The sequence below is a fragment of the Lotus japonicus genome, chromosome 3 (genome assembly GCF_012489685.1).
Source record: "Lotus japonicus ecotype B-129 chromosome 3, LjGifu_v1.2".
Lineage (NCBI taxonomy): Eukaryota > Viridiplantae > Streptophyta > Magnoliopsida > Fabales > Fabaceae > Lotus > Lotus japonicus.
The window spans coordinates 27,902,762-27,916,249 of NC_080043.1; the positions used below are offsets into that span (position 1 = coordinate 27,902,762).

Below are 13,488 nucleotides of genomic sequence, written 5' to 3' on the forward strand. Positions count from 1 at the left end.
AATTCTTATAACTGAACAACATATACAACCGTATGAAAAAAATGTGATCTGTTGCTATTTTGAATATTGATATATAATTAGATGATAAAGATGTGACATCATACCGACCTTAGCTCAGTTGGTAGAGCGGAGGACTGTAGTTGGAAAGCCAGTAATCCTTAGGTCGCTGGTTCGAATCCGGCAGGTCGGATTTTTTTTCCTTTTTTTATGTTTTTTCACATGGACCATGTTATTGTCCTTTTTCCTTTCCAACAAAACAAAATTCACTGTAACACCATATTGAAATGGTTCAATCAAATTTGTGGTACATTAACATTACATATATATGCTATAATTTATGAGTTATCGCTTTCACCTTCTACTCGAATAGATATAATGTTTGGCCCCAGCATCTACATCTTGATTCTGAACATGACTACTCATAGAATTGAAGTTTTTAGTGGTCCTTATATTTATCTACTCTACCAACGAGAAATATTAGAACTATAGTAAAATATAAACATGTGTTTAGACCTCAGCAGTACATGAAAAACTTGCCATTGTGGAAACACTGCTAAGTGCTAATTAACATAGGTCTTACCTTATATATGCTGGTGCATATGTTTTGAGTTGACATCAAAGTTGCTAAACAAAGTTTTATTGTATGAACTGGGTAATTGTAAGAGAGATATTTTTTGTACCCAAAGCTCAGGGTCTGGGCAGATACAAATTAAAGCTGCAAAGAAAGGGAAAAACATTGCTAAGAGACAATAACTTTGTCTCTCATACAAGGACAATGTACACATGATTGTTTCCTTTATGCCTTTCATGTGATCCAATGTATAGAGCTACATCATTACAAATTTGTAGTGCAATGAAAATAATTCTCCAAATGCAGCCGTTTTTTTCTTCTTGTCTTTTGCAGATAAAAAAATTACTGCCCTATTCCACAAAGTGATGAAATATCCCCTGTCTCTCCCTGGACCATTGAAGCAATAGGTAAGTGCAGCCCCCCTTCCATGGTGGGTCCCAACTTGCCTCCTCTGTCCTCATCTGGTGTCTCAATATCCGTCTCACCGATCAATTGTGTCGGGTCATTTAAAAATCACCTACCTAAGGTTATAACTTATAATTGTCATACTAACATCTAGGTGACATAATTTGATTGCCGAACTGAGATAGAGAAGAGACACCAAATGGGATCAGAGAAGAACTGCATCCGCTTAAGATAGAGTTGCATCCATACCAACATGATCCCTCATTTCACTAGGGACCCAAGCTGTCGCAAATACACAGCTGTTTCCCTTCCACGTGAGAACCAACATACCTTCATCCCTCTTCATCCCCCATCCACCGGCATGTTCATCAAGCAAACCCTTAACTTCCTTAACAGTTCCGTCACAAAATGGAACACTGAAGTACCCTGAATTCTTCATTCTTTGTGACATCTTCACCCCAGACTCCAATCTCTCTATTCTCTGATAACCTTCAAACCCTATGATGTTCTCAATTTTCTGTCCTATGTCAGACTCAAACTCTGTCCTCTGAGAACTATCCTTAGGCAAAAAAGTGTCCAGTGCATCAAAGGGTATCCACAGATGGTTGAAACAAGCGGTGATTCTCGACACGAGGCTCGACGCACTGAGATCACAATCCTCATCAACCAAGAGCACAATTTGAGGGCTAAGACCTTTAATTAAACTCAGAAAAGCATCCCTAAGGGAATTTGAATTTCTATTATCATCAGACAAGTAACGTAGCCAATTTTGGCAATTGATCACCAATGCTTCATCTTCCCTAATGTTTAACACACTAGGATTCAATAGACTCAACAAGGACTCAAATTGAAATCTGGTTGATTCATTGCTCAATTGTTCTGATGGTAGTAAATTTTCATCTCCTATGACATGAAATTCAAAAGGGACATCTCTGAATTTGGCGAAATTACCTAAGCGTAACCCAACTTCATGTATTGAAATGTTGACTAATGGAGGAACCTGTGGCCTAAAAGATGGAACTGTGATTCTAAGTGAAGGAGGACCTTCTGGTCTTTTAGCTAATGCATCTATAAAAGTAGGCCATTGCATACAAGGGGTTATGCTGAAATCAAGAACATGTACCCTTTGAAACCCTGTAACAGCTTTGAGAATTTCATTGTTTGATGCACAAAACCCGAACCTGTGCCATGGAATGAGATCCACATACCCTGTTAGCTCGGTCACGGTCATTGACCTCCTAGGAATGTTATTGCTTCCCTTGAAACTCATCACGGAGGGGCAAATTCTTGAAGCTCTGGAGATTAGTGCTCTGAGAAACCACGCGGTGAGGCGCTGGTTGGTGTCGCCTTGGGGAGAAGCGACGTTGTTGAGGACCCACATGACTTGTTGAGCTAAGGTGATGTTGTTGCTCTCTAAGGCGCTGGCACAGTGGAGGAGGAGCTTCTCGATGCATGCGCCATCAAGGCTTCCAAGACAACCTTTGAGTGCTCCTGAGAGGGGAGTACTAGTGTGGGGTGTGTTGAAGAGAGGGGTGGTGGTGGGGTTTTGGAAGGAGATGGAGGTTGGTGGCTTTAGCTCTGCTTTCATGGGGCTGTGTGAGGACGTGGCTTGCATGGATATTTTGAAGAAGAAAGGTGGAAAAAGGGTTGGTTATGTAGCTGTTTAAGGTAGAGAGGCAGAGTGGAGGGGAGGTGATAACTATGTGAATCATGAAGCCATATTTATAGAAGAGGGAGGGCATAGCTTGCTCTTAAGGCTTCATCCAGATTGCACTAGTGAATTTTTTTACCTAAATATGGTCTTACTTTTCATCAATAAAATTTTGACATATCAATTAAAAATTACCTGAGTCAATCACTCTTTATTAGTGGGATAGAAAATGTGACAATAATGATATAAAATTATTTATGTGACACTCAAAAACTTAAGTTTATTAGTTTGGATTTAATTAGATTTCTGTTTACCAAAGACAATTAACACATAATTCTATGTCAACCTTATGTCAATTAGTAATGTCTAAAGTGATTGAAATAAACACAAACGCTAGTATTTAAACATGAGAAGTGAAGACTATGCATGATAGTGTTATACACGGTATATTTTCATGTGCCTCAAGTAAAGTACCAAAATCTTTTGATTTTGGTCTATTTTGTTACCAATTTGATTAGATTTTAGACTTTTTTATCGGTTTTTCATCTTTATTAGATTTGATTGGTTATGAATACTTTACCATGCACAAAGCAATTATTATGTGAGTATAATGTCAATAACATGATTAATCAAATATATAAGTGTAATAATTATACCTTGATATTCGACTTAGCGAGATCAATGGAGACACAATTAAAAATCGCTACTAAAATGTGCGTCGATTGAATATCGGTCAAAAAAGTGGATGCATACATATAATTAATTACTATTCTTTTATAAGCTTATTATAAACTTCTTTAAGTGCAGGATATCCACCGCTGATAACAGTGACTAATATCATCGTAACAAGTGTTCACACTGACCGGTAAACACCTTACATGAAATGAACTCAATATAATTCCACTAAAGCATGATCAAACTCTCTCAGTCTCATTAAAAGACGGGATGACGTAACAACCACGTTATACAGTACTATATGCTCATGCAAGCAAGAATTACTCACCTTCGATAATAATTCTTAGCATATGATGTTAAAAATATTTAGTTTTATGGTTAAACTAGAGGCATGCTTTGGTGAATTATGGATCAAGGCATAAGTGGCAAAAATCACTTGATCAGGATGCGAGAGGTGGTCATGAAACTCAAAACATTGGATTTAACAATACATTCTTAAAAAATAATTTCAGGCACGTCTCTTACAGAAAATATATATGTTCTTCCACTTTTTATTCCCCGTTTGCATAAATTAATATTGGACATGTAAACCACATCTCATGAAGTTGGGAGTCATAAGAAAATCATATTCATATAAACATAATTTGGCGGTTTCTCCATTGATATTGTAAATTAAATAGTCCGATAGATTACAGATAATGGCGAATACTCTTTGACATTTATTTTTGTGATGAATTTTAATGACCACTATGTGAGAAATAAAAAAAATATTAATTCCACACTTTAAGGCGGTATAAAACCTCCATAAAAATGAATGTAAGTGATCTTATGGTCTGATTCCATAATGTGCTTATTTTCTAGCCTAAACTAAATCAAAACACTTGGTACTGGTGGCAAATAGGTTAAAAAGGGTGTACTAGCCGGCCCACTCTTGTCAATTTCGTTTTCATGACATAGCATTCAAAACAAGATCCCAAATAAGTTTACTGCAAACTAATTCTGATTTGTCCATATATCCCAAATAAGTTTACTGCAAACTAATTCTGATTTGTCCATATATATATTGCTTTCATTCCCTTATACTTACATAATGCATATATTTAATAAACTATTCATATATTAAATACAATTAAAATTGCTCCATGAGATGCCAAAACTAAAGACAAAGTGGAACTCTTCCCACAAGGACATATTGTTTGGTCACTTTTATTTTATGTACCGTTTGTTCTCCTGTTTTTTCCCGGTTTCCCACCATCATTCTTCCTCTCTTTTCTTGTTTGAACTTTGAATATGTCCATAAGTAAAATAAAAACACGTCGACATGCACTCGTACTTAATTATTCTGGATTTTGTTTTTCATATTATTTGGTTTAGGAACATGTGTGTTACTAGATCTCTTATATATCTTTCACAGAAAAGTAGAAGGTTCATAAATTTGGTACAAAAATAACAAATTGTGTTCTGATTAACGAGGGTCGAGGGTCATGTACGAACCTGCATAGTGAGAGAGTAAAAATAGTATATGAAGAACGACTGTTGAGCCTCTTTAAAAGGAGAGGAGGGACATGATAACTGAGAGGTGCGCAGTATGATTCTTTCCTCATTATGTCCGCATGGCTCTCGGTGGATAGGGACAGTAACGTGGGGGTGGCCATGGTTATTTTTATACTAGGGGCATTGGGGCAGTATAACAGTATCATTTGATAAAGTTTAGATTGATAAGAGAGATAGAGATCTCACTTCCCAAATAGTGTTTCATTCTATGTTCCAATTAACGAAATAATGTCATGTAAGTCAAAACAATGCATTATTATGACATTTATATCATAATTACATGAGTGTTTTTAATTAACATGACACAATATAATTATATTGGTGGGACAAGGAATGAAACACCATTTGAGAACCTAAGATCTTAAAAATGCTTCAAGCAATCTATTTGAATCCAATAATGGCTACAAGTCGGTGGAGGAGCTAGGAAAAAACATTTCGGGGGGCCGAAATAAGATTTCAATATATAAATTAAAATAAAGGGAAATGAAAGTATTGAACGGTGAAATGTCAGAATTGAAACCTGGTGAAGGAACTAATTTACTAACAATAATTAACAACTAACATTTGTCTATAAAAAAAACATAAATATATTTGTTTGTTTCTTGCAGACCCAATTCTATCGTCTGCTAGGGTTTTCAATATGTCTCCCACCAAGGCGCGGCGGCGGTGGATCCTTCTTCATCCCGCCGTCGCGCCGCCATCTCTATAGCTGGTCCTCTCTCGTTTACCCTGAGTCTCTTCTCAGATTTCGTCTTTCTTGCTGGTCTGGTCCTCTTTCGTTTCATCTCTCTCATTTGCACGGATCTGTTGTTCTCTCCCTTTGCCGGCGCCACCATTTGTTGTCCCCTTCGCCACCTCCTCTGGTTGTGCCCATCTTTTCTGTTGCCGATTCGCCGCTGGGTCGTTGTTGGGTTCATGTTTTTCGTCCTTGCCAAATCTCCTGCTTCCGTCCTCTTCTGGTTTCATGGGTCGTGCTTCTCTAGCAGATCCGCCTAGGTTTGTGGCTTCGCCCGCACCAGAGCTGTGTTTGTGGGTAGTTCTCTAATCTACCTCTAGGTCCTTGTTGGGTTCATCGTTTCGTCTCTCATGTAGGTCCAAGGATGACGGCAGGTCCGACGGCAGCTGGTTTTGCTCTTGGGTCTTGCCAAGTTGAGTGTTGTCCTTCAAATCTGCTTGGTACCCTTTTTGTTGTTGGGTGTGTTTGTTATGCGCGGTGTGAGGATGCTTTGCGGGGTTGAGTTGAAGTTGAGGTGTTCCCGCTTGGTTGAGCTTGTGTTGTTTCTCAGTGTGTTGCAACTGAGGTGTTCCCTTTTGGTTGAGCCTATATTGCTTATCATCTCCTAAGTTGCTGCTGAGGAGTTCCGTTTTGGTTGAGCCTATGTTGCTTTTCAGTTCCTGAGTTACAGCTGAGATGTTCCCGTTTGGTTGAGCCTGTGCTCTTTTCGTTTCGTGGGGTTTTCCCATGTTCGCTTTTTGTGGGTTTTGCTTGGTCGGGGTCGCTTTGAAGGGTTGTTATGCAACTGCCGCTTCCATTGAGGTCAAGTTGCTGGTGGGTGCTTTGGGTCCCTGTTTCTGGTGGTTTTACATGGCTTGATAGGATCCATTTTTGGTTGAACTTGTTGCCGTTTGTCGCTGCTGAAGGGGGCCTTTCACGGTGGTTGGCAGATTGACTTTTTTTTTAAAGGTTTTTTTGGGTGGTGTTTGGATTGAAGCTTTTGTTGGTAGAGTTTTTGGTTGTTGGGATCTTGTATGGTGTTTGATGGGTCTTTTCGGGGCTTTTTGATTCTTCAGGTTTAATCTTCGTGGTTGGTTTTTGTTCAATCTATGTTATAGATTGCGACTTGTTGGGATTTTGTACTTTATAATCTTTATCAAGATTGTGCCTTTATCTATATATATTATTTTGCTTTTAAAAAAAACATAAATTAAAATATTTTTTATTAGTAATACACACAAATGTTCATAAATAAAATCAAATATTAAATTAATTCATATAATATGAATATTAAAAATTTATTATAAGTTAGGTTAATATTTTAAAAAGGGTTAATCCTCATATTAATCTATGTCTTTGAGTCACCGTCTGAACTAAGTCCCGCTCCGTGCTCCGGCGAGGACCTGCTCCAAACACTTTACAAATGAGAGGATCCTTTTTTGTATTTTTTCCGGGGAGTGACTTATAGTTCAAACGGGGACTCAAAGACATAGACTAATATGAAGATTAACCCTTTTAACAACTTGCTTCTCAATTTTGTATTCTCTCCATATATATCTTCGTCATTTAACAATTTTTATTTGATTTTATTATTCTACAATTTTTCTCTTGAAAAAAGGATTTATTCTTTTATGATTGTTTTTATGGAGAAATTTATCGCACTTGTACATAGATAATGGCTTAAAAGCATTTTTAGTCCCCATGAAATGCTAAAATGCAAAAAAAGTCCTTAAACTTTGAAAATATCATTCCTAGTCCCCAACGTTACCCTCCGTTAACATTTTCGGTCCCCTTTCATTTTTCATCCAAAAAGTAACGTTTTCTGGAAAACCCAGAAAAAATTCACATCTTCATCAGTGTCTCCAGAAAACCCAGAATAAAATATATCATCTTTCATCCCCATAGTCTTCATCTGCATTCTTCCATAATCAGTACAAACAAATTCAAAATAAAAAACATAAATGTTGGGAAAAGCCACCACCTTGTTTCTTGACCAGATCAACAATTAATTTTCATGGTCGCACCGTCCGCGCGAATGAACGAGTCAGCATATAAGGAGAAAAAGCAAAACCCCAATATGCAAAAACCATCCATAACAATGAATCGAAGAATAAATTCATAAAATTAGGAACACAAAGAGTTAGAGAAGACTTTGCAAGTTTCAATTGGACAAATTCCAAAAACGATTTGATTCATCAAGAAAAGAAAATAAAAGGGAGATTTAAGCCAAAATGAAAATGGGGAGAAACAGAAGGAGAAGGAGGTCGGACGGGACGTGAGGAAGATAAAACTTATGATCTTGTGATAGGACATAATCAGAAATGGGTTTTCTCTCAATCTGGGTTCCCTCACCTCCAAACTCTTCCAAAGATTCGACCTTTGAGTTGTTGAGGGCCACAAGATCTACTCATTCACATGAAGAAGAAGAAGGTGCATGGCCTGCCAAAGAGAGAGGCAGAGACAGAGCAAGGTCCGAAGAAAGATCAGGAACATTGTTGTGAGAGAGAGCATAGATTCAGGTGAGACGAAGGGAAGAAGATGAAGAAAGGGGGAGAAGATGAAGATGGATGGAGGTGATAAAATTTTTATTATTTATTATTTTTTAATTAATTTTGTAAATTAAAGGCTTAAAAGCATTTTTAGTCCCCACAAAATGCTAAAGTATAATACCATTGGAGGGGGTTCGAACCCTATAACTGTGGATAATAATGCTAGGTAAGAGAATAATAATGTAAAACTATTTCTCAAAATACCATTGGAGGGGGTTCGAACCCTATAACTGTGGTTTGCACCTTAAGTATATAATTAATTTATATAAATTTTTTTATATTATATACACCATATAAGAATTTATTTTAAGGTTTGGGGGCCATCGGCCTGTCCAAAATTTTTTTGGCCGACCGAACCCGACCGGCCCGTGGCAAAAAAAAGGCTTTTCGGGCGGGCCGGGTCGGTTATCGGGTCTGGCAATTTAAAAAAACCGGTTTTAACCGGTCTGGTTCGGTCGGGGTCGGTCTGGGTTCTAAACCGACCGACCCGACCGATTAGGGATAAAAAAAAAAAGGAGGTTCCAGCGGCCCAGCCCATTGTGTGTGGTGAGGGGAGGGAAAAAAAAGGCTTCAGCAAACCCTAGCCCATTACCCCACCCACATAAATACTCTAAACCTAGTTCCCTCACCCTCCCAAACCCGCCGTCCCAACCTCTCTCTCTCTCTCAACCTCTAAACTCTCATTCTCTTCTTCTCTCAACTTCTGCTCTCTCTCTCTCAGACCAGCCGCCGCCACCACCACCCTTCTCCTCATCCTCTGCGCCGCCATCCACTGCGCCGCCACCACGCTTCTCCTCATCCTCCCGCCACCACCCTTCTCCTCCTCCTCCACTCTGCCGCCACTTCGACATCTCCATCACACATCTCAGAATCTCCTCACACATCTCAAACCCTAGCCACTCCACCACCACAGTGCACCTGCATGCTTCATCCTCCATGCTTCTCTAATCCGAAATAGTCTGTTCATCTTCGTTACCATCGATTCTGATGTGAAATCGCAAGGACGAAGTGAACAATCTATTTCGCATGAGGAAAGCAATGGAATCGTTCTCTCCGGATCTGATCTGACATCGATTTTGTTCTTGGTTTGGTTTATGTTCATCTTACTGAAAAATTAGGGTTCTGACTATGTTCATCTTACTGAAAGTAGGGTTCTATGTTCATGAAATTAGGGTCTCTGCAAAACCTGTGTAACCGACCCGACCCGCCCGTTACCCGACCAACCCGAAACCGATCCAAACCGACACATCTCATGGTCGGTTACGGGCCCAGTCTTATGCCATGCGGGTTCGGTCGGTGGAGCTTTTTGGGCCCGAAACCGACCGAACCCGACCGGTGGACACCCCTAGGCCATGACACTCCTCTGTCCCTACTATGTTCCGCCACTTGCACAACTACCATGCAAACTTTCGGACAAGTTCCATTGTTGAACTTAATTGGGGAGTTTTAACTATGTTTAGACTCAAAATAGTAGAATGAGTTGTCCAGTTGTCCTTACCTTTAGGTCATGCACCTTCTAATGGAATGTGGAACACTGCTATCTACTCTTTGAGACAATAAATGGGTGAGAATATATAATAATGAAAGTTAATAAGCTTGCTCAGTAAACAAGTGCTATATGTTTAAACCTTCCATCCAAATTAAATTACTAAAAACAATTCTGAAATGTTGGCTAGACAAATGAGAAAAATTGTTGATATGTTTGGAGCACCTCCATATGGTCTCAAGTGGTCAATTTGAATCAAATTCAACCTCCAGCCCGACTTGTGGGGTTATCTCGAAATGAGCCTATAGAGGTGGCTCGAAATCAACCTCAAATGGACAATGCTGAATCTATCATGGTGAATAGGAAACAAAATATTGATATTGATCCGTTATAGAGCTATAGAAATTTGGAGAGCTATACTCAATCACAAAAATTAGCTTAAGAGTAAGGTTTGCACTACTACCCTTATAAATGCTATCTATGCTCTATCACTTGTCAATGTAAAACTTCTAACTTCTAACACACTCCCTCACGTCCATGACTGAACAACCTAGAACGTGGAATCAACAACAACGAGTGCCCCAAATATGAGAGGTCTCCACAACAACAAATAGATCTAGGACAGACTCTGATACCATATTAGAATTAGGTAGGCCTAATACCATATTAGAATTAGGGAGACCTAACTCAACCCAAAAGCTAGCTCAAGAGTTGAGGTTTCCACTACCCTTATAAAGACTATCTATGCTCTATCTTTAGCCAATGTAGGACTTCTAACACATCCTTTCACGTTCAGGACTGAACAACCTGGAACGTGAAATAAAAAACAATGGGTGCCCCAAATATGAGAGGTCTCCACAACAACAAATTGATTTAGGATAGACTCTGATACCATATTAGAAATTTGGAGGCCTATACTCAACCACAAAAGCAAGCTCGAGAGTTGAGGTTTGCACTACCCTTTATAAAGGCTATATATGCCCTATCTCTAGCCAATGTAGGACTTCTAACAAGAGGATAAGACAAAATAACACAGGGACATCAAAACATCACCCAAGTGGTTGAACAAGTACTTACTGGGCATGTATTTGATATACGGTTTACAAACCAAGCTTATTTAGTTCTAGCCTTTCTTGAAAACATTTTACACTCTGATTTTCTTGGAGTTTGGAAAGTGCTTAAGTTCACTAAATTTAGTGGTATCAAATCGAATGTGGGGACTTAGCCATTGATGGAAACGTAAAAGTGAATGTTTTCTCTAGTTCTTTACCCAAAAAATAATTTTACTTGATTTACAACATTTCCACATGATTCAATTCATAAGTGAATACCAACTCTAAGTGGAAATTTCATGAAATATTCTTTCTAGGTGTAGCCAAGGTGAGCTTAGTGGATGTAGTGAAATCAAGATGCTTTACAAAAGTGTCCAAACATGAGCTAGTTCGAATGGCAGCAAGAGGTCAAGATTATTCCATTCAAAAGAAGCTCATAAACAAACAATACTGAGATATGGCACAACATGGTGAAAAAATTTAATCTCTATAAAAATTGAAGGTTCGAAACAAACCTTCAAGAAATATCCTTGAAAGGATAAAATTGCCTTTATTCCTAATGGAATGTTTTAGTGATGATGAGAATGAAGCCTTTAAGAACCTTACTAGGTTTTGATGATGGATGTTGTTCAAGGTGTCTCCTGCATAGGAATGGCAGGTCTTTAAAAGAATTGGAGAAACTCCTGCATAGAAATGGCAGGTCTTGAAAAAAATTTCCGTCCTTACCATATCTGGTCTTTTTTTATGGCTGTCAATTTGAGAACAAATTTGTGGCAGATGAATTGAATTATGACAAGGTTGAAATGGAAGATTTGCATCAATAATTTCTCAAGTCCTTGACCAATGAACAACATGATATATACAAATCAATTATGAGGGCGATATTAGGTAAATCTGGAGGTTTTTTTTTTCCTATACGGATTTGGAGGTACTGGTAAAACTTTCTTGTGGAATACTTTGTCGGCTACAGTTAGAGCTCAAGGCTTGATTGTGTTAAATGTTGCTTCAAGTGGTATTGCTTCTTTACTTCTACCTGGGGGAAGGACCGCACACTCTAGATTTTCTATTCCAATATCTATAAAAGAGACTTCAACTTGCAATGTCCCGCAAGGCTCTTTGAAAGCTGAGTTGCTGGAGAAAACAAGTTTAATAATATGGGACGAAGCACCAATGCTGAACCGTTTTTGTTTTGAAGCATTGGACCGCACCTTAAATGACATAATGAAGTCACACACAAATGTTCAAAGTGGCATGCCTTTTGGTGGTAAGGTTGTTGTTTTGGAGGGAGATTTTAGACAAATTCTGTCGGTTATTCAGAAAGGTAGTCGATGTGATATTGTTGATGCCACAATTAATTCATCATACATGTGGAAGCAGTGTCATGTTTTTAAACTGACCAAAAATATGAGGCTCCAATGTGCTAATTCTGTTGATGAAAATAATGAAATCAACAAGTTTGCTGATTGGCTATTGGACATTGGTGATGGAAATTTGAATAGAACCGATGATGGGGATTCTACTATTCAGATACCTGACGACCTTCTTATTCTTGATTCAGTCAATCCAATTCAAAGTTTAATGGACTTGGCTTACCCTTCTATGTTGCAAAATTTGAATCAAAATAATTACAATTTTTTTGAAGAAAGGGCTATTTTGGCTCCTACTTTAGAAAGTGTGGAAGTTATTAACAATGAAATGCTCTGTCAAATCCCAGGGGAGGTAAAAGAATATTTGAGTTGTGATACTACTTGCAGGTCAGATGAAGACTCCGAGGTTGAAGCTGAATGGTTCACAAGTGAGTTCCTCAACAATATTAAATGTTCAGGTATACCAAATCACAAGCTGATTTTGAAAGTAGGTGTTCCGATTATGTTATTGCGTAATATTGACCAAGCCGGTGGACTATGTAACAGGACAAGAATGATTGTCAAAGACTTGGGAAAAATGTTATTGTTGCCAATGTTGTGTCTGGAAAACAGTTAGGTGAGAAAGTTCTTATATCTAGAATGGATTGAGTACCTACTGATTCCGGTTTGCCGTTTAAATTTGTCCGAAGACAATTCTCAATATCATTATGCTTTGCTATGACAATTAACAAAAGTCAAGGCCAGACCCTTTCTCATGTTGGATTATATTTTCCTAAACCAGTGTTTACTCATGGGCAGTTATATGTTGCTCTTTCAAGAGTCAAGTCAAGGAAAGGTTTAAAAATCTTGATTTTAGATGAAGATGGATCAATCTCTAGGTTGACAAGGAATGTAGTATACAAAGAGGTTTTTGATAAACTTTAGTCAAGCCTAATCTCAAACTTTGGGTAAGTGAGTTTTAATTATTTATGCATACTTCATTACATGTATAATACTTAGCCTACCAGTGTTATGGTACTGTATTTTCACAACCCAGTTGAAATACTTTTATATATATTAAATATTGGTTACGCAAACTTAATTAGAACTGGAGTACAGACCTTTGAATTATAAATGTTGGACGTGAAAATGCATTGTGTTATAGGACATCAACTTTTTCGTATGATATATTTTGTATCCGATATATTTTGCACAGAACAACATATAATGTATTTAATGTAAATGTAAAAGCTGAATTTAGTATGTTTTAGTCTTAATGTCCATAGCAGATATATTGGATATGTTACTGCTAAAGTTGATTATTTGTACAAATCTTATTCGAAGGTATTTTAATTTTAATTTCATGTTGTAGTACATTTAAGAAACATATTTTATTTTTTGTTGTGTCCTAATATACTTGTGCTTAGAATGAAAATACTAATAGCTTGTGATATTATTATCCCGGTTCTTTGGCTGTGTCAGAC

At 37.9% G+C, this 13,488-nt stretch overlaps 2 protein-coding genes and 1 non-coding gene across 3 annotated transcripts; 2 read left to right on the forward strand and 1 right to left on the reverse strand.

The window, feature by feature from the left end:
• Positions 1 to 103: 103 nt before the first annotated feature.
• Positions 104 to 190, forward strand: TRNAY-GUA (transfer RNA tyrosine (anticodon GUA)). The gene is given in 2 exon segments: positions 104 to 140; positions 155 to 190. It is a non-coding gene; the product is annotated as a tRNA-Tyr (tRNA).
• A 431-nt stretch (positions 191 to 621) lies between these two features.
• LOC130749472 (scarecrow-like protein 32) lies at positions 622 to 2,685 on the reverse strand. Its single transcript, XM_057602840.1, has one exon. It carries the CDS (start codon positions 2,589 to 2,591, stop codon positions 1,203 to 1,205), a length of 1,389 nt encoding a protein of 462 aa, XP_057458823.1. The 5' UTR covers positions 2,592 to 2,685; the 3' UTR covers positions 622 to 1,202.
• An 8,845-nt stretch (positions 2,686 to 11,530) lies between these two features.
• LOC130743879 (uncharacterized) lies at positions 11,531 to 12,641 on the forward strand. Its single transcript, XM_057596099.1, has 2 exons — positions 11,531 to 11,546; positions 11,629 to 12,641. The coding sequence occupies exons 1-2, from the start codon at positions 11,531 to 11,533 to the stop codon at positions 12,639 to 12,641; spliced, it is 1,029 nt and encodes a 342-aa protein (XP_057452082.1).
• The last annotated feature ends 847 nt before the right edge of the window (positions 12,642 to 13,488 follow it).